This window comes from Molossus molossus, unplaced genomic scaffold (genome assembly GCF_014108415.1).
Source record: "Molossus molossus isolate mMolMol1 unplaced genomic scaffold, mMolMol1.p scaffold_m16_p_19, whole genome shotgun sequence".
Classification (NCBI taxonomy): domain Eukaryota; kingdom Metazoa; phylum Chordata; class Mammalia; order Chiroptera; family Molossidae; genus Molossus; species Molossus molossus.
This window is the reverse complement of record NW_023425354.1, coordinates 46,134,730-46,160,987: the sequence shown is the minus strand read 5'-3', so window position 1 is coordinate 46,160,987 and position 26,258 is coordinate 46,134,730. Positions and strand designations below refer to the sequence as shown.

Genomic DNA, 26,258 nt, shown 5'->3' with positions numbered 1-26,258 from the left:
TCCTTCCGCCCTGGGCAGTTTGGCTCAGCGATTGAGTGTCCTGTGGACCAGAGAGTCCAGGATTCAGTTTCCGCTAGGGGCCTGTACCACAAAAAAAAAATCCTCCTTCCCCTTTCCTTCAGGTCTGAGGCCATTTTTCTCTAGTGGCTGACAGTATAGTGACCAGGGGTTACTGAAAAATGTACATTTTGAACTAATAGCAGATATGTGCTTAAAAATAAATTGACAGCTCTGGCCAGTTTGGTTCAGTGATTAGAGTATCAGCCTTTGGACAGAAGGGTCTTGGGTTTGATTCCCAGGTCAAGGGCACATAGCTGGGTTGCAGGTTTGATCCCCTCACATCGGTCGGTCTCTCTCTCTCTCTCTCTTTCTCTCTCTCTCTCTCTCTCTCCCCCTCTCCCCCTTCCTGCCACTATAGCTTAAAAAAAAAAAACAACAATGGAAAAATATCTTCAGGTGAGGATTAACCCCCCTCACTCCCCCAAAAAAACAATTGACAAAATTTCACTTCTTACCCTTAAATATTTAGAAAGGCAATTCAAAACTAAGAGAAAAAATAACTGTGCTGGTCTGTTCTGGTTGTTGTAACACCACAGACTAGGTAGCTTACAAACAACAGAAAATTATTGCTCAGTTCTGGAGGTTGGGAATTCTAAGATCAAAGTGTCAGTATGGTTGCCTTTGGGTGAGGGCCCTCTTCCTGGTTCATTGCTGCTGCTTTCTTGCTGTGCACTCCCGTAAGGGAAGTGGGTTGAGATCTCTCTGGAGACTTTTTATAAGGCATCAACCCCATTAATGAGAAATCTACCTCATGATTTATAGCATCTTCCAAAGGCCCCACCTTCTAATACCATCACATCAGGCATTAGTATTTCAACATATGAATGGGGCAGCACAAATATTCAGACCATAGCAATAACTAAATGTTAACTCAAATTATAGACCTTGGGTATGTAAAACAGACCTCAGTCCTTTCTACCAGTGTGCTTTCCAGAGTAAGCTAATGAAGGAGACATGCTCTAAATGATTATGAGTGAAGTAATCTCTTGGTAGAGAACAGCCACTAGTCACCTCTAGGAAACAGCTACTGTGCAGGTTGAGTATTGCCAGATCTTTCAAATTTTTTCAAGGAAAGTAATAAAATGAAAATTTCCATGTGAAATCTGTACATTTTAAAGGTTGGCTCAAATATTTTTTAATTGGTGCAGACAAAATAAACCAATATATAGACAATTCATCCATAACCTCTGGCCTAATAATCCAGCTATTCTGAAACCTCAGAGTTAAAAAACTAAAATCCTATAAAGACATCCAGCGGTGTTACACACATTCCCTCCCCTACCCCCTGATATTAGGAGTCTGAAATCTGCAGCCCTTCAAAAGAAAAGTCTTGTGGTTAAATAGCTTTCATATGCAGGTGATCACAAGCCAACAAGTACTCAAAGAATATTTGGACTCTTCTTCCAAAAAGTGAATTGTTAAACACATATCATTCTTAACTGCTTGGGGATGGTTTGTGGACTTCACTGTCTGTTCTCACCATGCTCATACCACCTGATGGTCACTATTGCTGGCTTGTCTGACCACCAAACCACTGTCCTTAATCATGTTTGGTTCTGCTCCATCCTGCCTCGAGATCATAAGCCTCAACCACTATGTAGAAGTTTATACGCACATATACTAAGCCCTCTTTAATAAAAAATACCAGATAATAGTTTGCTGATCAATAAACAAAGTGTTTATTCAGCACCCATGTGCCAAGCACTGTGCTAGGCACTGTGGCAGATACAAAAATTTAAGACATGGTCCCTGCCCTTAAGGAGCTTACATTCTCATGAGGGAGACAAAACTAATATACATGTACCAGCTAGAAACAGTACAAGACAGTATATAATTTGGTCTAAGAGTATGTCATACAGACTTGAAGCTTTACAGGGATTCAAAGAAGAAAGACAATGAAATGAGCCTTTGAGTCAAGATTTTCTTGAGGAGGCAGGAAAAGGGGTCAGGCCTTGAAGGACTGATGAGACAAACTGAAGTCCCTGTTAGGTAGAAGTGGGAGTAAGGTTCAGAGGAAGACAAAAAGTATGCGCTTGATATGGGGGTTAAGAAGTCACTATGGATTTCTGAGCAGAGAAGTGACTTGATCATAAAAAGTTCAGCAGCTTTAATGCAAATTTATATAATATGCAAATAGCTTAGGGGACATCCTACAGGACACTGGAAACAATGGCATCTTGTGAATACAACACAGATGGCACTCACCTGTCAAAGGAAAACACAGCCACAACAAAAGGCAGGCTATCAAGGATAGATAACAATTCTAGGAAGCCCCTTATCCCACATGCCAATAGCTCCAATATTTCCTTGGATCCCAGAGATAGGGTGAGGGTTTCATTACCCAAATCCAACACTTGGATGTTCTGCTTAGAGACTACACAAGAGGTATGAAAGATTAGGACATGTAAGAGCAACACAGAAGAACAAGTGGAAGGGAGAAACAAATAGAAATCCACAGTAAACACACATACACCGAAATGTATATAAAATGTTATCTCCTAGGGAGATGCAACTGGCACGTCCAGTTTTTTTAAATGAACGTATATTTTATTTATACAACAACAAAAAACTATGCCCTAGTCAGGTGTGCTTTTCAGTATTACTGGTAGAATCCAGGAATCTCTTCAATTATATCAGGTAACTTGGTCACAAAATTCCATATACTGAATCACATTTTTCAGTTGATTTATATTATGAAAAAGAAGGGTGTTCTGGAAGAATCGGGACTGAAAGATAAGTTGGAGAAGGGGTGAGGACTTTCCTTATGTTCAGGTAAGCCCACGTCAACTGTTAAGCAACATCGTGCTAGGGGTGGTGGTAGTGTCCATATTAGTCTCCTCTTACCAAACTGGTAAGAGGTCAGTGACTAAAACGACACTGCCCAGGGCACAGTGGAGTAGCACAGCATGGCATCCTGCCACTAGGAATTCTCATCCCACCAGAGAAATCAAAATCCCATAAATGACTGTGTGTAGGCCATAAATTCAAAGTTGGTTTCCTGTTCTACCCAGTCATTAATATGTACAGACATTCCCTACTCAAATAAACAGTCAGTAAATAGATTTTAGGATTAAAATTTTACCACCAGAATTCCATGAAATGGATAACTCAAAGTTAACTAAGGGAGAACAAAAAAAACTAGAGAAACCCTTTTCTAGCCCCCAAATAATTTTCTTTCTTTCTTGATTTTAGAGAGAGGGAGAGGGAGAGAGAGATAGAAACATTGAGGAGAGAGAACATCGCCTGGCTGCCTCCTGCATGTCCCCCATTGGGGATTGGACACACAACCCGGGTATATGTCCTGACCAGGAATCGAACCAGCAACCTCTTGGTGCATGGGTCGATGCTCAACCACTGAGCCACACCAGCCAGGCTCCCCTAAAATAATTTTTAAAAATACCCTTCGAATTAAATTCAAGCTTTCTTGAACAATAAGACATGTCAATTTAAGAATCCTGTAAGGATTATGTATTCCAAGATTGGCATTTAAAGATTTGTTTACCACTTAGGAAAAAAAGCAGTCCCATTAACCCACATTCTATAAAACTGCAACAATCATATTCAAAGTTACTGACTAGCAGCATGTAAAATATTTAAGTTCCATTCCGTATGCATATTCAATTTAAATATATTAAAATACTATTCACTTCACATCCAAAAACTCCCATTTAGGATGTTTATTATATTTAATCTAAAGCTTCACCTCTGAGGGAAATCTCACTCTACATAAAGCTACCATTTAACCAGTCTGTAACTACTTAGGTAAAGGTTCCGTGTCTACATGCTGTGTATTAAAAATATTTGAGCCCAGCTAGTGTGGCTCAGTGGATTGAGCACCATCCCATAGACTGAGAGGTCCTGGTTTGATTCCCAGTCAGGGCACGTGTCCAAGTTTCGGGGTTGATCCCCAGTAGGAGGTGTGCAGGAGGCAGCCAATGGATGTTTCTCTTTCACACAATGTTTCTCTCTCTCTCTCCCTCTCTCTAAAAAATCAACAACATAAAACATATATATGTATATATATATGAAATGAAACAATCTCTTTTCTGGGAGTGTCCATATTAGTCTCCTGGGTCCTCTGAATTACTTAGGCACATGATACAAACCTGCTGAGACCCAGGAAAGTGAATATTTTGGATAAGTATTTATTGCACCACAGGCATTAAGTCCCTATTTCTGTGGAACCAGTCCAATTTCTACCTGATTGGGAAAGTAAAAAACCAGGTACTTGGCTCTGAAAAGCTTCTTAGCTTTTCATGAAGCAAATGACAAATGTTAACCCACCAAAGACCCAGGAGAAATGTATCCCTGCCTATCTGGTACCTGTTCATCTGGCTTCAAAGTCAACACTGTAACTTGATTTCCAGGTCTAAAGATCTGTTGTTTTACAAAAAGGTGGCCATGACCTGTCTTTGCCTGGATTTCTTAATGGAGAAATGCAGCAGAGTTGATGCCACATTAACTTCCTGCCTTTAGCTGGACTCTCCTATAGCTGAATTCCTGCTGCTGTAGGAACCACCCTACCATCCTGGCTGGTGTGGCTCAGTTGGTTGGAATGACATCCCATGCACTGAAGGGTCGTGGGTTTGATTCTTGGTCAGGGCACATACCTAGGTTGTGGGTTCAATCCCTGTCAGGGTGCGTACGGAGGCTACTGATAGATGTTTCTCTCTCGCATCAATGTTTCTCTCTCTTTTCCTTTCTATAATCAATGAAAAATATATCCTTGGGGGAGAATTAAAAAAAGAACCACGCTACCCAAGTCACTTCACAACTTGAAGTTTTGTATCTCCCCGACGAGAACAAACTATCTGGACAACAGAAACAAATCTTCCTACTTGGAGCAGGCATTCTGACTTAGTTAAGACGCATACACAGCCATCGTGTATCAGCCGCGTATGTCCAATCTTGAAATGAAATCCGGTCGAAAGCTGTGGAGACACAGGAAGAACGGGCATATAAACTGCTCCGAGCTCAGATCTATGCAGGCGAGCTGGAATACATTATCATAATTTAAAAGATCACACACAAAAGCTTTAATTCAGTGAGAGAGAGATGGAATTCAGTTTTATTTTGTCCTCTCTTTAACTTCCATTTACATCAAGGCCCCGCCTATCAGAGGAGGAGGAAAAAGCTCTGCCTCGCACCGAGAACTCAGGTACTCGTGCGCTTGTTCGCTAGAGATGGCAGGGTATTTGTTTCTCCAGTTTTTTGGCTCCAAGAGATTACACTTTCAGTGCCAGTGCCTTGAGGATCCACTGGCAAACTGCTGGAAATGTCTTCCGGATTAATCAGTGTACCATTTCATAAAGTGCTTCTGGAGTTCAAACCTGTCAAGCTGTCAAAAGTGTCCACACTTTTGCAACACAAAGGATAAAAGAATCCCAATGGGTATGTCATGAGTCCTTCCCAGCTGGGTCTCATTATTGGCACTGCTGCTTTACCCGCCGAGGCGCTGGCCCTCACCCCAGGCGAAGCCTCCTGGCCGCTCTTCAGGTAGTGGATTATAATTTGGATCCTCATCTGGTGTATCAAAAATAGCTTTCCTAAAAGACAGGAAACCAATATAATTTAGTTCCAGAGTCATCTCAGGTCCTAAATACTGCAAGGTCAAAAAGATTCCCATTGGGTTTCCACTAATGGACAAGCATTATATCTGAATTATCAATGAAAAAGTTATCATATTTTGAAGTTATTCATAATTATTTCATATTTACATTAGCTTTTACCTCCTTTACTATTTTTTTTTTAGAGAGGAAGGGAGGAGAGAAAGAGAGAAACATCAATTGGTCATCTCCCATATACACCCTGACCAGGGACTGAACCACAACCTGGGTATGTGCCCTGACCAAGAATCGATCCAGCAGCCATTCTGTGCATGGGAAGGCTCAACCAAATGAGACACATTGGCCAGGGTCTCCTTTACTACTTTTTAATACAAAAGCAATACATATAGAGAAAACATATGAGTAAAACATCCAAAATTCCCAGAAATAATCATTGTTGACGTATTTATTATTTTTCCAGAACTCTGATATATGTAGTTTCACAAATGTTAGAACACACTACTTCTGTTTTATAATCTGATTTTCACTAAATCAATCATGGATGTCTCCTCACAACCACTGACAGATAAATAGATAAACAAAATGCTATATACATGCAATAGTATATTATTCAGCCTTTTTTTTTTTTTTGGTACATGCCCCTAGCAGAAACCGAACCCAGGACTCTCTGGTCCGCAGGCCAACACTCCAACTGCTGAGGCAAATCGGCCAGGGCTATTATTCAGCCTTAAAAAGAAAGGAAATTCTGACACACGCTGCAATGTGGATGAACGCTACCCTGAGAACATTATGCTAAGTGAAGTAAGCTGGTCACAAAAGGACCAATACTGCATGATTCCACCTATGTGAGGAACCTAGAGCAGTCAAACTCATACAAAGTAGAATGGTGGTTGTGAAAAGCTAGGGGGAAAAGAGGATGGGGAGCTATTATTTGATGGATAGAGTTTTAGTTTTGCAATATGAAAAGAGTTCTATGGATTAATAATGGTGATAGCAGCACAATATGGATGTGCTTAATGTCACTAAACTGTACCCTTCAAGTATATTAAGATGATAAATTCTGTTATGTGTATTTAACCACAAAAGTTTAAAGAAATTAATAAGTTATTCAAAGAAAAATTATGCAGAGCATGAGGAGGAACACTAAATGTCCAAGAACTTTAAAAATACTACTATGGCCCTAGCCGGTTTGGCTTAGTGGTTAGAGCATCGGCCTGAGGACCAAAGAGTCGCAGGTTCAATTCTGGCCAAGGGCACACACCTCGGTAGTGGTTCATCCCCAGCCCTGGTCAGGGTCTTGTGGGAGGCAACCAGTAAATGTGTCCCTCTCACATCAATGTTTCTCTCTCTCTCTCCTTCCATCTCACTCTATCTGAAGATAAATACAAAAATATCCTTGGATGAGAATACAAAAAAAAAACAACCCTAATATGTGGTCATTCACAATCTCCCTAAAGAATTAAGCATTAAAGCAGCATCTTCTACTTTCATTCATATTTCTAATAAGTACGTACTTGCCCACAGTTGATAAAGTTAGAAATGTTTCTGAAAACTTCTATTTTATATTGGGTCAGGAAAAGCATCTGTATTTCAATACGAGCAACTTTAACTCCTACAAACTAACAATAAAAACAGGAGCATTTGAGATCTTGCTTCCCAGCATGTCATCAATTTGGCTCAAATAAACTCTTACAAAAATTCTCCACAGGTTTACAGTTCCAACATTAACACAACACACTTACCCCATCCTCTTACCCAATAAACACACCCAAGATGTACCCCAGTGACCTTTATCACAACCTGTTTAAAACTTGTCCCCCCTCGCACACTGTACAACCCCCTTCAGTGCTCACAGCCCAAAAGCAAGGAGGCTGGGCAATGGTTCAAGGCTGCAGTTTACTTTGGCATGGGTGTACTATGAGAGGCCCACAGAGAAGAGACCATCATAAATCCATTTCCATGCTCTGTTTAAAACCTTTTTTTTCTTTATAGATTTTAGAGAGAGAGGAAGAGAGAGGGAGAGATGACAGAAACATCGATGAGAGAGAACATCGACTGGCCACCTCCTGCATGCCCCCCACTGGGGATTTGGCCCACAACCTGGGCATGTGCCCTGACCGGGAATCGAACCGGCAACCTCTGGATGCATGGGTCGACGCTCAACCACTGTGTTTAAAACCTTTTAATGGGATTTGTACCAAGACACCCCTGGCCCCAGCACTCCTTCAAACATGGTGCTCCCAGGACTGGGAGTCTGAAGGCAGTGGCCTGCATCCTCTGCGCCATCTTGGCATCTGGCACACCCTGCATGTAGTCCTGGGGCCCGAGGGAGGGCACTGTTGGGACACTGAGCACTGGCCCCAATAGGCTCTCAGTGCACAAATTCAAAGAAAAACATGAATGGGTAACAACAGAAAAATGGTATTGGAACAGTGGCAATCAGCAATTCTGCCCAGAAAGCTTTGGGAGATGTTTATTGTAGTATGCCTGAAGTTGGGACAAAATTGAACAAACAAGATGAGTGTCTGGTGCTTTGGCAAGTGTGAAAGCTGCTAGTGAACTCTATTCTCCTCTATCAGGAGAAGTAACTAATATTAATGAAGCACTTGCAGAAAATCCAGGATTTGTCAACAAACCTTGTTATGAGGATGGTTGGCTGATCAGTATAACACTCAGTAACCCTTCAGAACTAGATGAACTAATGAGTGAAGAAGCATATGAGAACATCACACACACACACCCCCAACAGAAAAATATAGGGCTAGTCAGGCAATTCAAAAAGAAATCCAAATGGTTAATAATCATGAAGATGTTTGCTCTCACAATAATTAAAGGAAAGCATGTTAAAAACTAAGACCCCCTTCTGGTTCGATCCTGGGTTTCGGCACCAAAAAACCAAAAAAAAAAAAAAAAAACTAAGACCCCCTTCTTTTTTTTTTAATCCTCACCCGAGGACATTTTTCCATTTTTTGTTCAGATAGAGCGGGAGTGAGAGAGAGGAAGGGAGAGAGAGAAAGAAATATCAACGTGAAAGGGACACATCGAGTGGCTGCCACCCGCACAACCAACCAGGGCCGGTGACAAACTGCAACCAAGGTACATGCCCTTAGCGGGAACTGAACCCGGGTCTCTCTGGACCACAGGCCAACGCTCTAACTGCTCAGCCAAACCGGCCAGGGCAAAGACCCCTTCTACTTCCCAAACATTAGGTGGCAGAACAAAGTAGGTGTCCATGCAAGGGAGCGGAGCAGCCTGGCTTACAGAATCAAGAGCCCCATTGGGGCACACACACGTGGAAGTGCACTGGCTGGTGTAGCACGCCAGAACCTGAAGAGGGTTAGGAGGGCATCCCCACAAGAGGACAGACTCATCTGGGGAATCTGAGGCAGAGTAGGATGAGCAAGGCATCCACATAGGGGAGGGGATACAGTGATGAGATTGATTACACATGAGAGTGGTAATTAACTAGGTAAGTTAATTGATGATAATAGGAATCAGGTTTCTCACAGCTAGTGAGACTAGAGAAAAAGACATACAACAAAATAGATGGATTTCAAAGACACGTTGAACAAAAGAGGCCTTACACAAAGGAGTACAACCTTCTGGGTAATAGTAATTTTCTTTATCTTGATAAGAGTTTGGGTTACATAGCTATGTCAATTCATGAAAACTCATCAATTGGCACACTTGAGATTCATGTATGCTGTATATAAAGAACTCTAGTTAATGATATACATAGTCAAGTATTTAGAGAATTAAGTATACTGGAATGAAAAGATGGAGGGATAGACAGATGTACAAAAAGCATGAATAATAAAGTATTAATTGTAGACTCTATGTGGTGAGTAAACAATATTCACTGTATAATTTTTCCCACTTTTCTATAAGTTTAGAAGCTTACATAATAAAATATTGGAGGAAAAATATAGAAAGAAAAAAATTAGAATGAATCATGTGGAGTTGTACTACAACTGGAGTATCGGTATAAACCCAGGTTTTAAAAAACGTAGATCTAAAAAATATAGTATGTAATACTCATATGCATATGTATAATTCCCTTGCTCTGTTCACTGAGAGAATAACAACACTCCAAAAGCAATGAGCACACCCAAATCCTGGCTTCTAAACACCATTCTCCATTAAAAAGGAACTAGAGCTCCTTGAAGAAATAGCTGATTCTAGGACTGGGTCAAGGAGAGCACAGGATGAGCCTGGGATATCTGTTGGGCCAGAAAGTAATAAATCACTAACAACAAAAAGATGGGACCATGCCCTGGCCGGTTTGGCTCAGCGGTTGGAGCGTCCGCCTGCGGTCCGGAGAGACCCGGGTTCGGTTCCCGCTAAGAGCATGTACCTCGGTTGCAGTTTGTCCCTGGCCCTGGTTGGTTGCGCGGGTGGCGGCCACTCGATGTGTCCCTTCACGTCGATGTTTCCCTCTCTCTCTCTTCCTCTCTCTCCCTCCCACTCTATCTGTACAAAAAATGGAAAAATGTCCTCGGATGAGGATAAAAAAAAAAAAAAGATGGGACCATGATGTAAATATTCAGAAGCCAGTTTGAAGGGGTTGCCATTGGCCAAATCTAGGACACTATGAGCATCAAAATAAACAATAATAAGGGATTATAATCCATGAATAAAACATGAAACCATGAATTCATGCAGATAAAAATGAATAGAGCCCTGGATGGTTTGGCTTAGCGATTGGAGCAATGGCCTTCAGACCAAAGGGTAGAGGGTTTGATTCCTGGCACATACCTGGGTTGCAGGTTCAATCCCCAGACCCAGGTCAGGGTCATGAGGAAGGCAACTAATTGATGTGTCTCTCTCACACTGATATTTCTCTGTTTCTCTCTCTCTCTCTTCCCCTCCCTCCCTCCCTTCCACTCTATCTAAAAATCAATAGAAAAATATCCTCAGGTGAGGATTAACAATTAAAAAAAAAAAAGATTTATAAGGAAAAGGATATTTACATAGCTTAAAGTACCTTCCCATAAAATAATTACAAAAGGGAAAAGAGTAACTTCACAGTGGAGAAGCCTCACTGACACTTTAAACAAGTAATCAGTGCTTACTACCACTCTGACAAATTCAGCAAACTGAAATCCTGTCCTAGCAGGCTGCCATGAGAAAAATGCATTGTCACGTCTCTGATATTCCTGCCAAAAATGCAAAACCTGAACCTAAATGTGAGAGAACATTAGACAAACCCAAATTGAGAGACATTCCACAAAATGGGTCTATAATCTTCACAAATGTCAATGTCATGAAAGTCAAGGAGATTGAGGAGCTGTCTCAAACGGAACAAGACCAGTGAGACATAACTAAATGTCACCCTGACGCTGAACTGGATTCTTTTGCTATAAAGAACATATTAGGACAATTTCCAAGTGTGAAATTGGGTTTGAGGAATTTGATTTTAATGTAGAAGAATGTCCCTGTTTATAGAAAATACAATTAAAGGGGGTCATGGAGCATTAGATCAACAATTTTCAAACACCTAAGGGGAAAAAGTCTTTGTACACCATTTTATGGCTATCAAACTAGGAAAGAGTAAATACAGCACCTCCCATGTTTGATGAGGATGTGGGGAAACGGACACTTAAATGTTGCTGGTAGAATGTAAACCTGAACATCCTGTCTGGATGACAATCTAGCAATAAACAATTTTTAAAGAAATTCAACCTTTAAAAATAATCATGGATATGTGCAAAGATTTAGCTACAGGGACATTCACCACTCCAATTACAGAAGGGAAAAGCAACAACTAATGTCAATGTCCACCAATAAGAGATTAGTAAAATTATGTTATATTCATACCATGTGTATCATGTAGCTATCATAATTTTGTAGAATAGTTGTGAAGGAAAATAACTATGATATATTACTTATAAAAGGTTATGAAAAGCATTTTTAAAAAGTACACAATGAAAGACTAAAGAACACATACCAAAAAGTTAATAATGTTATATCTAAGTGGTGGGGTTATAGAGGATTTTACTTTATTTGTTTTAACTATTCTATAACCAACATTTTATAATAAAAACTCCCATTTTACTCAAGGGAACCCTTTTTAGTGTAGTATATCCCAAAGACACAAAACTCTGGAGTAGAAAGAGGTCACGAAAGCTCTATACCCAGAAAAAATTAAGTGTAAAAAAGAAGGGACTTGCTTAAAATTACATGGCTGGTCGGTGAAACAGCTGATACCTGGTTTCCAGCCCAAAGCTATTTCCACTCTAATGCTTATCTCTACATCTGTTTGGAAGACCAGACATTCCACCATTAAAAACTTTCCTCTAGCCCTGGCCAGGCAGCTCAGTTGCTTCGAGTGTCATCCGATACATCAAGGTTTTGGGTTTGATCCCAGTCAGAGCACATACAAGAATCAACCAATGAATGTATTAATAAGTAGAACAACAAAAATTGATGTGTTTCTCTCTCTAAAACCATTAAAAAACCCCAAACAAACAAACAAAAAATAAAAACTTCCCTTTGTCAGTTTTGCCCATTTTGCTACCTCACCTCTCTAAACTCAGCAACTTTCGTAAGACCCGCAGGCTCCTCTCTGGAGCAGGGGGTGCTAGTGGTCATTCGGGACAGCAGCTAACAAGTCAGCTTCAGGGCACCTGGAGCCTGTGAGCCTCCCTGTTGCCACCAGTCTGGCACTGTTTGCTCCTACCCGACACGAATGCTCCTCAACTGCAGCCAGACAGCTCAGTCTGCAAATATTTACTGACCTGAACACTGATCACGGACCCTGTCTCGGTTTATCTGCAAAGACACACGTAACCTGGTGTTAAATACTCACAAAATAGAAGGTGTCTTCAGAATTCTTATTCCACCAGGCTGAATGGGAAATACATCTTCCAAGAAAAAATATATGTGTCCGACTGCAATACCTAAAGTTAACCAGAAATAAAGGAGGAAGGAGAGGATTACAATTTCGATTGCAGGTGAATCTACCAACATAAATTCCTTATATTTAGGAAAAAATATCAATATAATTAGTAAGAATTAGAAAACTACTATAATCTTTCAGCATATAACTACCAAATAATCCTATAATAACTATTATGTGAAGGTCAAACAGAATAAACATGAAAAATAGTGACAAAGTAAGTTTATAAGTAAAATAATAGAAAATGTAGTGAGAAGACTCTTACCCAAGAGATCCACAATGATTGAGTTCCCCAACAACAAGGAAAAGCCCATGAGCACCCAGGGCAGAAAGGGGGCCTGGAAATTGAGAAGGCCGAAGAAGTTCATGCGGACATATGGGTTCCTTCGGCTCCACACGTAGACAAGCATTATTGTAAAGGCCTGGCCCAGGAAAACTAAGCTCACAAACAAACCAAAGATCTAGCAGATGGCATTAAGGAAAATATCAACACTAAAAGTGTATTAGGGAGGACTGGGCAAGAGAACAAAGAATTGTGTTCTAACAACGTTTGAATTAGGAAAGCTGAGCATTAGTTACTTACATCTTTAGAAGAAAAAGGCCTGAAAATAATTCCCCAGAGTAATCAGGCAAAAACCTGCTTAGGCCAAATCATCTGGATTTCCAAGTGCTATTCTATTTTCATGAAGTTCTTGCCTTTTTGGAAAATGTATTCATTATTTGGTCAATAATTGTATTCAAGTTCACTCACCATTAGCACCTTTATAGAGGCGAATAAAGCCAGCTGGAGCAAAACCATCTCGTCAGACAGGACTACATTCAAGTCTGTTATTCGGTTGACAATTCTTTTTTTAAAAAAAATCATTTATCAGTTTTGTAAGTAACCAAATAAATGTCTCACCAACTTAATTCAAAAAGTGAAGTATACCATGACCAATAATATATCTAAAATATGCAATAATGCACCTGGGTTAGAAGTTCCTCTGACTGGCTCACAGTAGAAAAGCATCCTGTCTAACCTCTAGGATTAGAAAGCTGTCACATAAAATGTGCCCATAAAATAAATAGTAGCACCCTAAAGCTAAAATCTGGAGGTCTATCTGTTTGTTCAGAGTATCCAGTGAATTGTGGGGGACAGATGAAAAACTTCAGGACGAGAGAGGGTATTAACATTTTCCTGGGTTTGTTCTATTTGTTGAAGGATACAGTCATTAAGAATCCACCAAAAAGGAACATAAATACAAAGTCTGCTGTCCGGCCTCGGAAAGAGCCTTCTTCTAGCATTCGACAGTAACGATATCTTAAGTTCCAAGTTAAGAAAATGTTAAGCACACAAACATGAAGAAAGTAAAATTTAATGTATCACTTAAGTACACCTGGACTCCACATTTGTAAGTCAAGCCTTTTTTTTATAAGAATGTTGGAGTGGTAGTATGGTTACTTCTCTTTACATTTTAGGCAACTATGTATTTTACAAAAACGGTTCCTAATTGGGGAACTAAGCCAGATGCTGGATAAATATGCTTCCAGTCACCTATTAAACTTTTCAAATTTGTATCATCTTTTCAATGTTCAGCCACACCATAATCTGCATCACCCTTGCTTTTTCACAACATAACTTGGTGGAAATTCCCATCAAGAAGCCTTGTGTGATAATCTACTTCTTCAGGCCAGACAGAGTAAGCATTTCTATACCTCAGTCAATAAAGTATCACTATGATGAACAAATTTAATTCTTAGAAACTTAGCAGAATAATATGCCTATAGGAGACAACAGGATTTCACTCTAGGCCAGGAATCCTGTCACCCCTACATGGCTCTGACTACTGCAGATGAGGTGAGCTTTACGTGTCCTCTCACCAGAGGGTTAGAGTAGAGGAGGAAGCTCTGCTCAGTGGGCCCCAATTACCATATGACCAGAGCACAACTCTTCCTGTCTCTCAACAAATTGGAACACGGCAAGCCTGACAGACATTATTGCACTGTCTTTTCAGCCAGTAGAACCAGCAACTAGGTACAAGGAGATCTCGTTTCCATTCCTCATAAACCCACTCCCAAACCAGTATCACAGCTCTGTGAATTATCACTGTATTCAGACTGTTTTACCACAAGGTTATCTGCTAATGTTATTTCGTAAGTATGCCTCAATCAAATCACCCCTCTCCCTTGATCAGATTTGCAAGTGACTTATGGGCAGGAATGTAATAATTTTATGGTTAAATACATCTTCTTTGAACCAACAAGCACCCTCAAAACATTACTATCTGACCAACTACTCTGTGCACCACTGAGCCAGTACCTAGAAGTTACAGCTAAGATGGTAAAAAAGTAAATAAATAAATAACAGGATTAATAGTTTCAACTTAATATTGTATTTCCTAAGTAAACAAAGTTTTTATGCTAACCCCACTTAAAGGATACAGAAATATCATGTTAAATAAAAAATTGAATCCAACTGGTCCAAAAAATAAGAAATTAGTGATTAGCCTCCATATCTGTTAAAAGAAAAAAAATAATGAGAAAGGTATATTAAGTAAAATATACCAGGAAACATTTCCATATTAAGACAAAAGAGATATTCTCTGACTACAATGGTTGAAAGGCCTTAGACAGGTGATACTATGTTCTGAACCAAAAAGTGGGGCACAAGCCCTGCCCAGTTTGGCTCAGCAGGTAGAGTGTCCGCCCATGGATCAAAAAGCTGCAGGTTCGATTCTGATCAAGGGGTTGCAGTTCTATCGATCCCCATCCCTGCTTGGGTCATGCGGGAGGCAACCAATCGATGTGTCTCTCTCATATTGATGTTTCTCTCTCCCCCCCCCCCCCGCCCCTCCCTCCCGCCACTCTGTCTGAAGATAAATGGAAAAGAATATCCTTGGGTGAGGATTAAAAAACAAAAAAAGTGGGGCACAAAATCTGATACCAGATTTTGTGCTGCTTCTACTTCAAAGTCTGAATTAATGTCACTCAGCCCCTGAAATTTGTAAGGATAATGGGACAGAAAACTTGAAACTGTGATTAAAAAAAAAACCCCACACCTGCATGCTCTCCCTCCCAAGCCTTTCCCATGCCCCTCTTCTTCCCCCCCTTTGCCTTTCTCTCTCCAAAGCTCCGACAGCCCTTCTTTTGCTTCTGTAACTTGTTTCCTGAGCACCCAGCTGGCTCACTTCTACTACCTCTGTAACTTTCTAAATAAACTTTCTCTTACAATTTGAAAAAAAACCATACCACATGGTCAGACAAATTATGGAAAAATGAGACTAATTTGCATAATAGAAAACAGTGCTTTCCTATATGTAATATCACATGAATAATCTAAATATATACTAAATATAATGAATAGTCTTGAGATACCAGAGAAAAACTCAAGGGATCTAATATAAATACTAAAAAATGTTTCTTTTTTTTTTTTATTTTTTATCCTCACCTGAGGATATTTTTCCATATTTTGTACAGATAGAGTGGGAGGGAGAGAGAGGAAGGGAGAGAGAGAGAGAAACATCGACATGAAGGGACACATCGAGTGGCTGCCATCAATATATAAATATAATGAATAGTCTTGAGATACCAGAGAAAAACTCAAGGGATCTAATATAAATACTAAAAAATGTTTCTATATTAAGTAGTCCAAAACACCCAGAATAAAGAGTAATTGTGAAGCAAATACTCAAGTTCTAGTCTGAACAAATAGCCAACTCCTGCCCTGGCCGGTAGCTCTGTTGGATAGAGCACCACCCCGATCTACCAAGGTTGTGGATTCAATCTCTGGTCAGGGCACATACAAGAAGCAACCAATGAACGCATAAATAAGAGGAACAATAAACCATTTCTCTTTCTCTCTCTAAAATCAATTTAAAAAAATAGCCCACTCCCTACAAGGCCTTATGCTCTAATAATCGGAGTTTAATTGGTAAATACTAAGGACACTCACTTTCTTGTTGGATATCCTGATAAACTCTTCCCTATCCAAAATGGTAGCACACTTAACATTCTAAAGCATTTTAACATATTCTATTACCTCATGTGATCTTAATCCTGTTGCTGCCATCCTTACTTCATAAACAAAAAAACTAAGAGACTTGAATATTTTTAAAACAGTTTGCCCAAGGACACACAAATTGTAAGGGGAGGCTCTGAACTCAAACCCAGAATTCCTAACTCCTAATGCAGATCCACGGTATCAAGAGCTTAAGCCCAGGCAAAATGAAGCCAAGCAAGTAGTAACTTGGAAGCAGTACTTGGATGGAGCTCCAGCTCCCAGGAAAGGCCTTGTGAGTATCAAAGGAAGAAGACAATGATAAGAGTCCTCAGTCCTGCTTTATGATTCATTAAATTCTTAAGAAATGGTAACTAATAAAGTTGAAATAATTCAGTTCTACATACTAGATTTTAGAGTCCTCAACCTAGCCTGGACACAAGCATATAAATAAATGCAAGTATAAGATGACAGATTATCTAAGGAAGCATTTACAGATACCCTAGGGACACAAGGGGCAATGAATCTGAGGTTACACAAAAACGATAGTCTTGAAAGGCAAGCTGGAGTTCAATGGATATAAAGTGAATGAAACACATTTGAAACAGAGGGAAAAGCATGTGCAGAGGCAGAATTACTGGTTTTTGGGTCTCTCTCCCACTCCAACTATAAGCCTACGTAAACATCCTGGAGCAGGAAAATATATCTATCTCTCTTTTAGCACTGTAATTACTGGAAAGGACTATCTCCCACTCAATGTAATAAACTGGCATATTGTTTAAGACGTTGGTCTTCTGGAGTTTTGTCAGTATGATCTGATCCCTGGAAGATGGATCTATTTATTTACTTATTTTTTATTTGATTTTATTTATTTTAGAAAGAGAGGAAGGGAGAGGGGAGAGATAGAAACATCGATTCTCCACCTCCTGCATGCCCCCACTGGGGATCAGGCCCAGAACCTGGGCATGTGCCCTGACCGGGAATCAAACCGGCAACCTCTTGGTGCATGGGTCGATGCTCAACCACTGAGTCATGCCAGCCGGGCTAGGATGGATATATTGAAAAATATTAATAGAGGAGCATCTGAGATCTTCCCCCCTGGCATATTCTGTCAGTTTGGCTTAAACTCATAAAAATTCAAAAATAAATAAGTAAAATAAACACACTAATAGAGCTGAGGTGCTCTCCGTCTTGGGGGCAACACCTATGCCTTTCCCTTCCCCTAATTCTTCCCCCCAGGCATGGTTACCTTTGCCTTTCTCTCCCCTAAGCATTAAGGGCCCTTCTTTTGCTTCTGTAACTTGTTTCCTGGGCCTACACAGCCCAGCTGGCTCACTTCTACCTCTTTAACTTTCTTTCTTTAAATTTTATTTATTTATTTATGTTAATTCTCACCCAAGGATACCTTTAGAGAGAGAAAGGGAGGGACAAACAGGGAGGGGGGAAAAGAGGGAGAGGAAGAGGGGGAGGGGGAGGGGGGGAGAGAGAGAGAGAGAGAGAGAGAGAGACAGACAGACAGAGAGACAGAGGGACAGAGAGACAGAAGACAGACACATTGATTGATTGCTTCCCCTGCACGCCCTGACTGGGGATTGAACCTTTTGGTGTACAGGACAATGCTCCAACCAACTGAACTATCCAGCCAAGGTTACTTATTGATTTTGAGAGGGAGAGAAAGAGAAACATAGATTTGTTGCTCCACTTATTTATGCATTCACTAGTCATTTCTTGTACGTGCCCCGACCAGAGATCAAACCCACAACCTTGGCGTATGGCGATGATGCTCTAATCAGTTGAGCTACCCGGCCAGGGCTTGTTAACTTTCTAAATAAACTTTCTCTTATAGAGCTGAGTTTCTGAACGTGCAGATAACACCAAGGTGGTGGGTGTGCCAGGTGGTAAGTCCATAAAATAAGGGCATCTTGTGAGATTCTCCCTGGGTAGCTACCTGGTCAGTCTCCTCTCAAATACAGTATTAACTCTCAACTGTTGATTCTTAAATATATGAACTAGACACATCAAATCAAAATCATACAGGGAACTTAAACATAAAAATTTTTAAAACCCAGATTCTTTTTGTTTTCTCTTCAATCCTCACCTAAGGATATTTTCCCATTGATTGTTAGACAGAGTGGGAGGGAGGGAGGGAGGGAGGGAGGGAGAGAGAGAGAAACATCAATGTGAGAGAGACACATCGATTGGTTGCTTCCTGCATGATCCCAACCAGGGCTGGGGATGGAACTGCAATGGAGGTACATGGCCCTGACTGGATCGAACTTGCAACTCTTTGATCTGTGGGCCAATGCTCTAATCGCTGAGCCAAATCGGCCAGGGCCAAACCCAGATTCTTAATTCCTACCCTTGGTTACTCTGATTTGGTACATGATGAAAAGCTTGAGAATCTCTTAAACATTTCCTAGGTGATTCTGAAGCACGATTAGGCTGCAGAATCACTGCTTTATACCCCCAACAATAAGACTTATAATCAAATATTCCCATTGAATTTTTTTTGAGGAAGCATATGGCAGAATTTCCTACTAAATAAGAAAAACAAATTTAAAAACCGAAACATCATGGCTGTGATGGACCACTTACTTGGAAGTGTTTAAAGATTAATTCAGGATTGAAGTACAGCTGAAAAGGTGTGATCAATTCCAACTGCTGAAATAGAAAAAGAGCTCCTTAAAGCAAATCAATCGGGAAACATTTCATCATCTACAATGAAGGATTAATAGGGCTAGCAATTTCCAACTCTCAGTCACTGAGACTGAATCCTTTAAGGCTGCAAGGAGAGGCTGGTAAAGAATACTCTAGAACTGGTACAATTCTTCGCCCAATACCTAACAGAATAAAAGTTTGTTTTATGTTGCAATAGTGGAGGCTGGCATGAAGGCATGGGATAGAGGTGGCGATATCTTAGATACAAGGCAAGGAGAGAGCAGGTGCTATGAACCTGCCCATCACATGGGCACCATCTGAAACACTTGGGTGAAGCCGCACAACTCACTGAAAGGAACTGAGACTCAAGACCTGTCACCGCCAGGGCTGGGTGCTTCCCGGCAACTTCTGTATCCACACTCTATTTATTTCAAAACTCTTCCCTCTGGACAACTTCCAGCTTTCTATCCTCAACATCTAAGTTTCTTCATAGGCGGACTTTCCCCCACGGGGCACCGCGGTCCCACTTCCCCGGCTAGAGTGCTCAGGCACGTTTTCTGGGTGGGCGGCTCCCGCTGCCCTAACTTGCTATCTCCCAGAAACTGGCCTGCAGTCCGGATCCTCCAGCCCTCCTGCAGCAGCACTCCCTTCTCAAGTCACTGGGTGAGCAGGCTCAAGGCAATTCCAACCCCAGACTGAGCCCTGTCCACCTCCACCGCCCGAGACCAAGCCTTCTGGGCTTCCCTGAGGCCCAAACCCCCGTTCCCCGAGGACCCGATCGTATCCAGCCCAGATCGTGAGAGCGGGCACTGCGGCTGCTCACCACAGCGGCGGTGGTGAGGACGCAGGCGGTGGTGTAGGCGCGGCTGACCGGTGGGATCTGCAGGTACTCCAGCCGGAGGCTCTGGTACGCCATCTTCCCCACCGCCGCCTGCCCCCCTTCCCCTTCCGCCAGTCAGCCCAAGCGGCGGGGCGGGATCAAAGAGGCCTCCCGTTACCCTGCCGCTGCTGTCCAATCGGCGCCGCGCAAGCTGCCAGCCACCAATCGCAAGAGCGCCTGGGAAAGCCACTCACCAATCATGAGTTGCGCCTCCGCGGAGACCCAGCCTTGCTTCCTCACCCACCCACGTCGCGGAGAACGGAGCAAGTACTGGTTCCTTTCGCCAATCCCCGCGGGCCACAAGCTCGCTGGCCCGCCCGGCCCCTTTCAGTCACCAATCTGGGTGGCCCGCTCCGCCCGCACAGCCAGCCAATCAGGAGCGCGACAGCGTCTCGCCTTTGCTGTCGTCAGCTGAGGCGGGCCGCGTTCGGGATTTTGGGGAGCTCTCCGCGCCGCCGATCTCTGGCAGCGGGAGTTGATTCAAAGGAGGTGGCGGGAAACCACTGTTGGGTCGAATTTGTCACCCCCATGGTCGCTTCGGTAGGTGCTGCGGGGCTGCGTTTTCTCAGAGCAGGAAAGGGAAGGAGTGGTAATGGGTCAGGCATCGTCGCGGGGCTCTGGAGCAGCCTCGCTGGCGGGGCCTCCCGCCTGAAGGTCCCGGCATGCAGCGGGGTCGCGGGGCCCGCCGGGAGCCGGTCCTCCGGCCGGAAGCAGCTTCTGCAGGGCGGTGTCTGCAGCTCTGCAGCCCTCCTGGTTGAGGTCTTCTGGCCGCTTCCGGTGTTTACTCGGCAAGTGTTGGTGAAGCGGTCGTGGTCCTGCCCTCAGGAACGCTAGGGTGGCCCAGCGGGTGAGATCCCAAAGGTCAGTGCCCGAAGAGGGGCCCTGTGGCGTTCAGAGGACGGAGTGCGTCACCAAGGAAGTGTGTGTATTTATTTTTTTCTTTATTGATTTTTAGAGAGAGAGGGAGAGATGATAGAAACGTCGATGAGAGAGAACATCGATAGGCCGCCTCCTGCACGCCCCTCACTGGGGATCTGGCCCACAACCTGGGCGTGTGCCCTGACCAGGAATCGAACCAGCGCACCTCTGTGTGCATGAGTCGATGCTCAACCACTGAGCCACCTGGCCGGGGCAAGGAAGTGTATTTAAGCTGACCCTCGAAGGGCCGTGGCATCTTTCCTCGAGGGAAAGACGTTACAGGGAGAGAAAATAGTTCGGTTTGGTTGGAACAAAGAGGAGTCAGGTCTTGACAAACAAGAAGGAAGCGCCAAAGGTTTCTGGAATAGGGAGTGGCCGTCGTATCTGGTAGTGTAAGGAAGGAGCCAAGTAACAGGGTGGGGAGAATGACTTTTGAAAAGGGTATGAATGGCCCAGGCCTGTGTTAAGTGGTTAGAGCGTCGGCCCACGCATCATAGGGTCGCGGGTTCGATTCCCAGTCAAGGTTAGGTACCTGGGTTGCAGGTTTGATCCCTGCCCAGATCTGGGCACTGCGGGAGGCAACTGATCAAGATGTGTGTGTGTGTGTGTGTGTGTGTGTGTGTACGTCTCTCTCTCCCTCTTCCTCCTTTCCACTCTAAGAATCCGTGGAAACATATCCTTGGATGTAACAACAAAAATAAAGGATATGAATGGGTAATTCACAGGGGAAACCTGAAAAGCTAACATGTATGAAGTGTTTCCCAACTTGACTGGTAATTAGAGAAATGTGTGCGTTTAAAAATACGTTTCCTGCTCCGGAAATGTCCCCCTCACAACCTGTTGGTAAAACAGTGCTGCATGAACTGCTTACCCTGGTAAGGCAGAACAACGGGCCTCGAAAGAGCCATGGCATTGTCTCAGGGAAGAAAGGCAAGAGCAGAATATTTGATAATTGCAAGGTTGGTTTAAGGTGGATCTTCCAATCTGGGGAAGTGATTAGGATTGGATTGGTATGGTGAAATAATAGTCCAGGATTGGTAGAAACAGCTGAGGCAGGGTTTCAGAGAATCTTAGGTTACAAATCATTGATGCTCCCTTTTGAAGAGTTGATCCATCTTTGGGGCAGTTCAGGCCATTAGAACAGTGAAAATATATTGGTCGCCTAGAAAAGTCAGGTCATGCTAATGAGACAGTAAGTTGTTTGTTGGGGTGGGGGAGTGCCGGTAGTTTCAGTCCTCAGTATATGTGTGTGGGGCTAGATGGTTTTGGTTTTCAAAAACAACAACACTAGCCCTGGCCGGTTTGGCTCAGCGGTTAGAGCTTCGACCTGCGGTCCTGAGAGACCCGGGTTTGGTTCCCGCTAAGGGCACGTACCTCGGTTGCAGTTTGTCCCCGGCCCTGGTTGGGTCGTGCGGGTGGCAACTACTCGATGTGTTCCCTTCACATCGATGTTTCTCTCTCTCTCTTCCTTGCTCTTCCTCCCACTCTTATCTGAACAAAAAATGGAAAATATGTCCTTGGGTGAGGATAAGAAAACAAAAAGAAAAACAACACTAAATCTTATATCTACCAGATTGGCAAAAATTAGAATTTTGACTGAGTGTTGGTGAAGATATGAGAAATTCTCATGTACTGCAAGTAGGATTGTAAACCAGTGTAGGACCGGCCACCCCCGCCCCCGCCCCCTGTACTCTGGAGAACATTTGGGCAGTATTTAGTGAAATTATGAGTAAATTATATTGCTAGCAGTTACTTGCTGTGTAAATACCCTGCACATACCTAAGGAGACATCACAGGAAGGTGTTTATTGCAACATCATTTCTGGTAGTAAAGTACTGAAAGCAAAGTAGGTGTTTGTCACAAGGAGAATGGACAATAAGTATATTCATATGATAAAATTGTTGGAATACTTCAGTCAGAACCAATGAAGTAAACTGAAATACAATAACAAAGTGATTGCAAATATAAAAATGTAAAGATCCATATACAAAACTACATTTTTAAAGAATATATATCTAAAACTTATTAAAGTTTAATTAAAATGAAAGATGAATTGAAAAAGCATATGTTAAAAACAGGGGGTGTTGGGTGGTAGAGGGATTGAGCAAAAAAGAAAAGAGAACTCATGGACATGGACAACAATGTGGTGATTGCAGGTGGAGGGGTGGATGGGTGGAGGTGGAAGAGGGCAATGGTGATGGAAAACAAAACAGACATTAGAGTAGGTTCCTATGGGAGATGAGAGGTGGAAGAATAAACTAAGAGAAGACCTAGCATGAACTGAAAATAGAGTGCAATGAAATAGGAAGTATTATCATCTCAGTTGTGCACATGTGAGGTCCTTAAGAACAAAATGGGGTTAGTAAGGGTTGGATGATGAAGGTCCTTGTAAGCCTTGTTGAAAGTGTTTTGAACTTGATCCTGAAGGCATAGGGCAGTGTTGAGGAAATAAAAATCCTGCCAACCCAGAGACTCCTCTCTACAAGAGAGAAAAGAAAGTTTGATTACTGAATAGTCATATTCATATTAAAACACATTGTAGCCCTGGCCGGTTTGGCTCAGCGGTTAGAGCGTCGGCCTGCGGTCCGGAGAGACCCGGGTTCGGTTCCCGCTAAGGGCACGTACCTTGGTTGCGGTTTGTCCCCGGCCCTGGTTGGGTCGTTTGGGTGGCAACCACTCGATGTGTCGCTTTCACATCGATGTTTCTCTCTCTCTCTCTCCCTCCCACTCTATCTGAACAAAATATCGAAAAAAAAAAAAAGTCCTCGGGTGAGGATAAAAAAAATAAAACACATTGTAGATACTCCTAGTGAAGTTACAAAAACAAAGAAATTTTTCTGTATGTAGCCATAAAGTTCATCCTAAATTCACCTGGTAATTGAGGTATCCATTAATTTTGCTAATCGCCTTCATCTGAAGGAATAATAAAACTTCTCTTATTTCTATGACAAGTATATGATTATCGCTCGGAAAAAAGGTGCCTAGGTTAAACTCCCACAGTGACAAGGAGATAGGAGGGCTATTTTCCTAGATGTTTACATTGTGAAGTAATGACTTCTAGACCCTTGAAAAAATATGTTGGGGTTGTGAAGCTGACAAGAAGCTTGCTCAGCTTCTAACTGGGTTTTTTTTCACCCACGGGCTAGATTGGAAGGACAAGGGGTTGAGCAAGTGAATAGTTAAAATGATGGATGGTGGAGCCTACAATGGATAGGGAAAGAAGTGAAGTGGGACAGACTGAGTGCAAAGAAGAGAGGATTAGAGGGCTGAAAATCTTGATGAATAAAGTATAGTGTATGTGAATGAGAATTGGAAGAATAGCATAGGAGGTTGTGGCCAAAAAATAGGGCAGTTGGGGAGAGAAGTTACAGATATCAAGGGAAGCCATTGAATCTCATGAAACCGAGTCTCTAGGGTGCTGGTTAGGTTATTTGTCGATTTTGAATGTTGTCTAGAATGATAACAGACTTCAGAAGACCGCGCCACAGGCCAGAGTCCTCTAAATAATAGTAAGGGAAATGAGGGGGAAAGAGATGATATAGGCTGATGGAAACAGTCTAGAGAGGCAAGGGTTTGTGTCTTGTTATAGATGAGTGAGGCTGGAATTGGTATTGGGTATCAAGGAACACAAACTTGTCTTTTTATAATGTGATTTGTTACTTTCTTCAGATTTTTTTAATCCAAATGATATTTATTTTTACATTTGCAGATTTTTCGCAATCAAAATTAGCAAAATAAGCCAAGATGTCTGTCGATCCAATGACCTATGAGGCCCAGTTCTTTGGCTTCACACCACAAACTTGCATGCTCAGGATCTACATTGCATTTCAAGACTACCTATTTGAAGTGATGCAGGCTGTTGAACAGGTTATTCTGAAGAAGCTGGATGGCATCCCAAACTGTGAGATTAGCCCAGTCCAGATTCGTAAATGCACAGAGAAGTTTCTTTGCTTCATGAAAGGGCGTTTTGATAATCTTTTTGTCAAAATGGAGCAGCTGTTTCTACAGTGGATTTTGCATATTCCCTCAAACATCCTGCTTCCAGAAGATAAATCTCAGGAGATGCATTCTTATAGCGAGGAAGAATTCAAGCTTCTCCAAAAAGAAATTGAACAGTTACAGGAGAAGTATAAGACTGAATTATGCACTAAGCAGGCCCTTCTTGCAGAATTAGAAGAGCAAAAAATTGTTCAGGCCAAACTTAAACAGACATTGACCTTGTTTGATGAGCTTGAAAATGTTTGCAGAAATCATGGGACTGGTGATTTTAGGGACAGCTTGGTGTTCCTGACCCAGAACTCCAGAAAACTGCAGAATATTAGAGACAATGTGGAAAAAGAAAGCAAAAGACTGAAAATATCTTAATTTCTAAATAGTAAAAGGAACCTGTCAAAAGTAGAATCAGTAAGGGATTTATATCAATGATTATTCTTATTTTAGTGAATTGTATATTTTGTTGGATTTTCTTTGTTTACTCTTTCTTGTATTCCACATTTTCCTGTTTTTTGGTCCATTCTCCTGAAGTATTTATGTACTGCTCTGAACTAATCTTTGAAACATCTATTCCTTACACTACTCTAATAGGTGGGAAGGGATTCTTGATCTATTAAAGATCATTTGGAGACATGATAAACAAATAAAGCTTTCCGTGGCCAGTCAAAGATTTTTTTATTTTTTTTATTTTGGTACATGCCCCTAGCGGGAACCGAACCCGGGACTCTCTGGTTCACAGGCCGACACTCCAACCGCTGAGCCAAACCGGCCAGGGCTCTTTTTAAATCAGCCACTACACTGGGACAGCCCATATAGAATGCTTACTCTTGCCCATAATTTTTCTTACCTGCGGAAGTTGATAACTACTTGAAAGAAGCAAGTAGCAGGAAAAAACAACCATGATTGTTAATAAGAAGAAAGAAGTTGTTTTTATTTCTAAAATAAATGCTCTCTGTGACCAAGGCCTTGATGGTGTTTAATAATTTACTGACTTGGAGCCCAGCAGTGGAAGACTTTGGACAAAAAAGTAGATCTCACTGGAATAGAAAAGGAAGCCTGGCCCTGACTGGTGTGACTCAGTGGATAGAGCATCAGCCCGTGCACTGAAGGGTCTCGGGCTCAATTCCTTGTCAAGGCCTGTCCCTGGGTTGCAGGTTTATCCCCACCCAGGTCAGGGCATGTGTTTTATCACATTGATGTGTTTCTATCACATCAATGTTTCTCTCTCTCTCCCCTCCTTTCCACTCTAAAAAAATCAATGGAAAAAATATCCTTGGGTGAGGATTAACAAAAAAGAAAAAGGGAAGC

At 42.1% G+C, this 26,258-nt stretch overlaps 2 protein-coding genes and 1 non-coding gene across 7 annotated transcripts; 1 reads left to right on the top strand and 2 right to left on the bottom strand.

The window, feature by feature from the left end:
• Nucleotides 1–5,102: 5,102 nt before the first annotated feature.
• On the bottom strand, nt 5,103–20,091 carry DERL2 (derlin 2). Of its 3 annotated transcripts, none has more exons than XM_036269673.1 (7): nt 19,983–20,091; nt 19,097–19,162; nt 14,947–15,020; nt 13,732–13,825; nt 12,791–12,986; nt 12,436–12,526; nt 5,103–5,606 (listed from the first exon to the last, which is right to left on the bottom strand). In XM_036269673.1, the coding sequence occupies exons 1-7, from the start codon at nt 20,073–20,075 to the stop codon at nt 5,501–5,503; spliced, it is 720 nt and encodes a 239-aa protein (XP_036125566.1). In that variant the 5' UTR covers nt 20,076–20,091; the 3' UTR covers nt 5,103–5,500. The 3 variants fall into 3 exon arrangements, with proteins under 3 accessions (XP_036125566.1, XP_036125567.1, XP_036125568.1); XM_036269674.1 differs by having other exon boundaries at nt 19,097–19,159; XM_036269675.1 differs by lacking the exons at nt 5,103–5,606; nt 12,791–12,986; nt 13,732–13,825; nt 14,947–15,020 and having other exon boundaries at nt 12,441–12,526.
• On the bottom strand, nt 7,454–7,590 carry LOC118635144. Its single transcript, XR_004960482.1, has one exon. It is a non-coding gene; the product is annotated as a small nucleolar RNA SNORA42/SNORA80 family (small nucleolar RNA).
• Nucleotides 20,092–20,448: 357 nt separating the features above from the next.
• Nucleotides 20,449–26,043, top strand: MIS12 (MIS12 kinetochore complex component). Of its 3 annotated transcripts, none has more exons than XM_036268867.1 (2): nt 20,449–20,579; nt 24,667–26,043. In XM_036268867.1, exon 2 carries the CDS (start codon nt 24,702–24,704, stop codon nt 25,320–25,322), a length of 621 nt encoding a protein of 206 aa, XP_036124760.1. In that variant the 5' UTR covers nt 20,449–20,579; nt 24,667–24,701; the 3' UTR covers nt 25,323–26,043. The 3 variants fall into 3 exon arrangements, with proteins under 3 accessions (XP_036124760.1, XP_036124761.1, XP_036124763.1); XM_036268868.1 differs by lacking the exon at nt 20,449–20,579 and adding an exon at nt 20,746–20,900; XM_036268870.1 differs by lacking the exon at nt 20,449–20,579 and adding an exon at nt 20,746–20,958.
• Nucleotides 26,044–26,258: the final 215 nt, after the last annotated feature.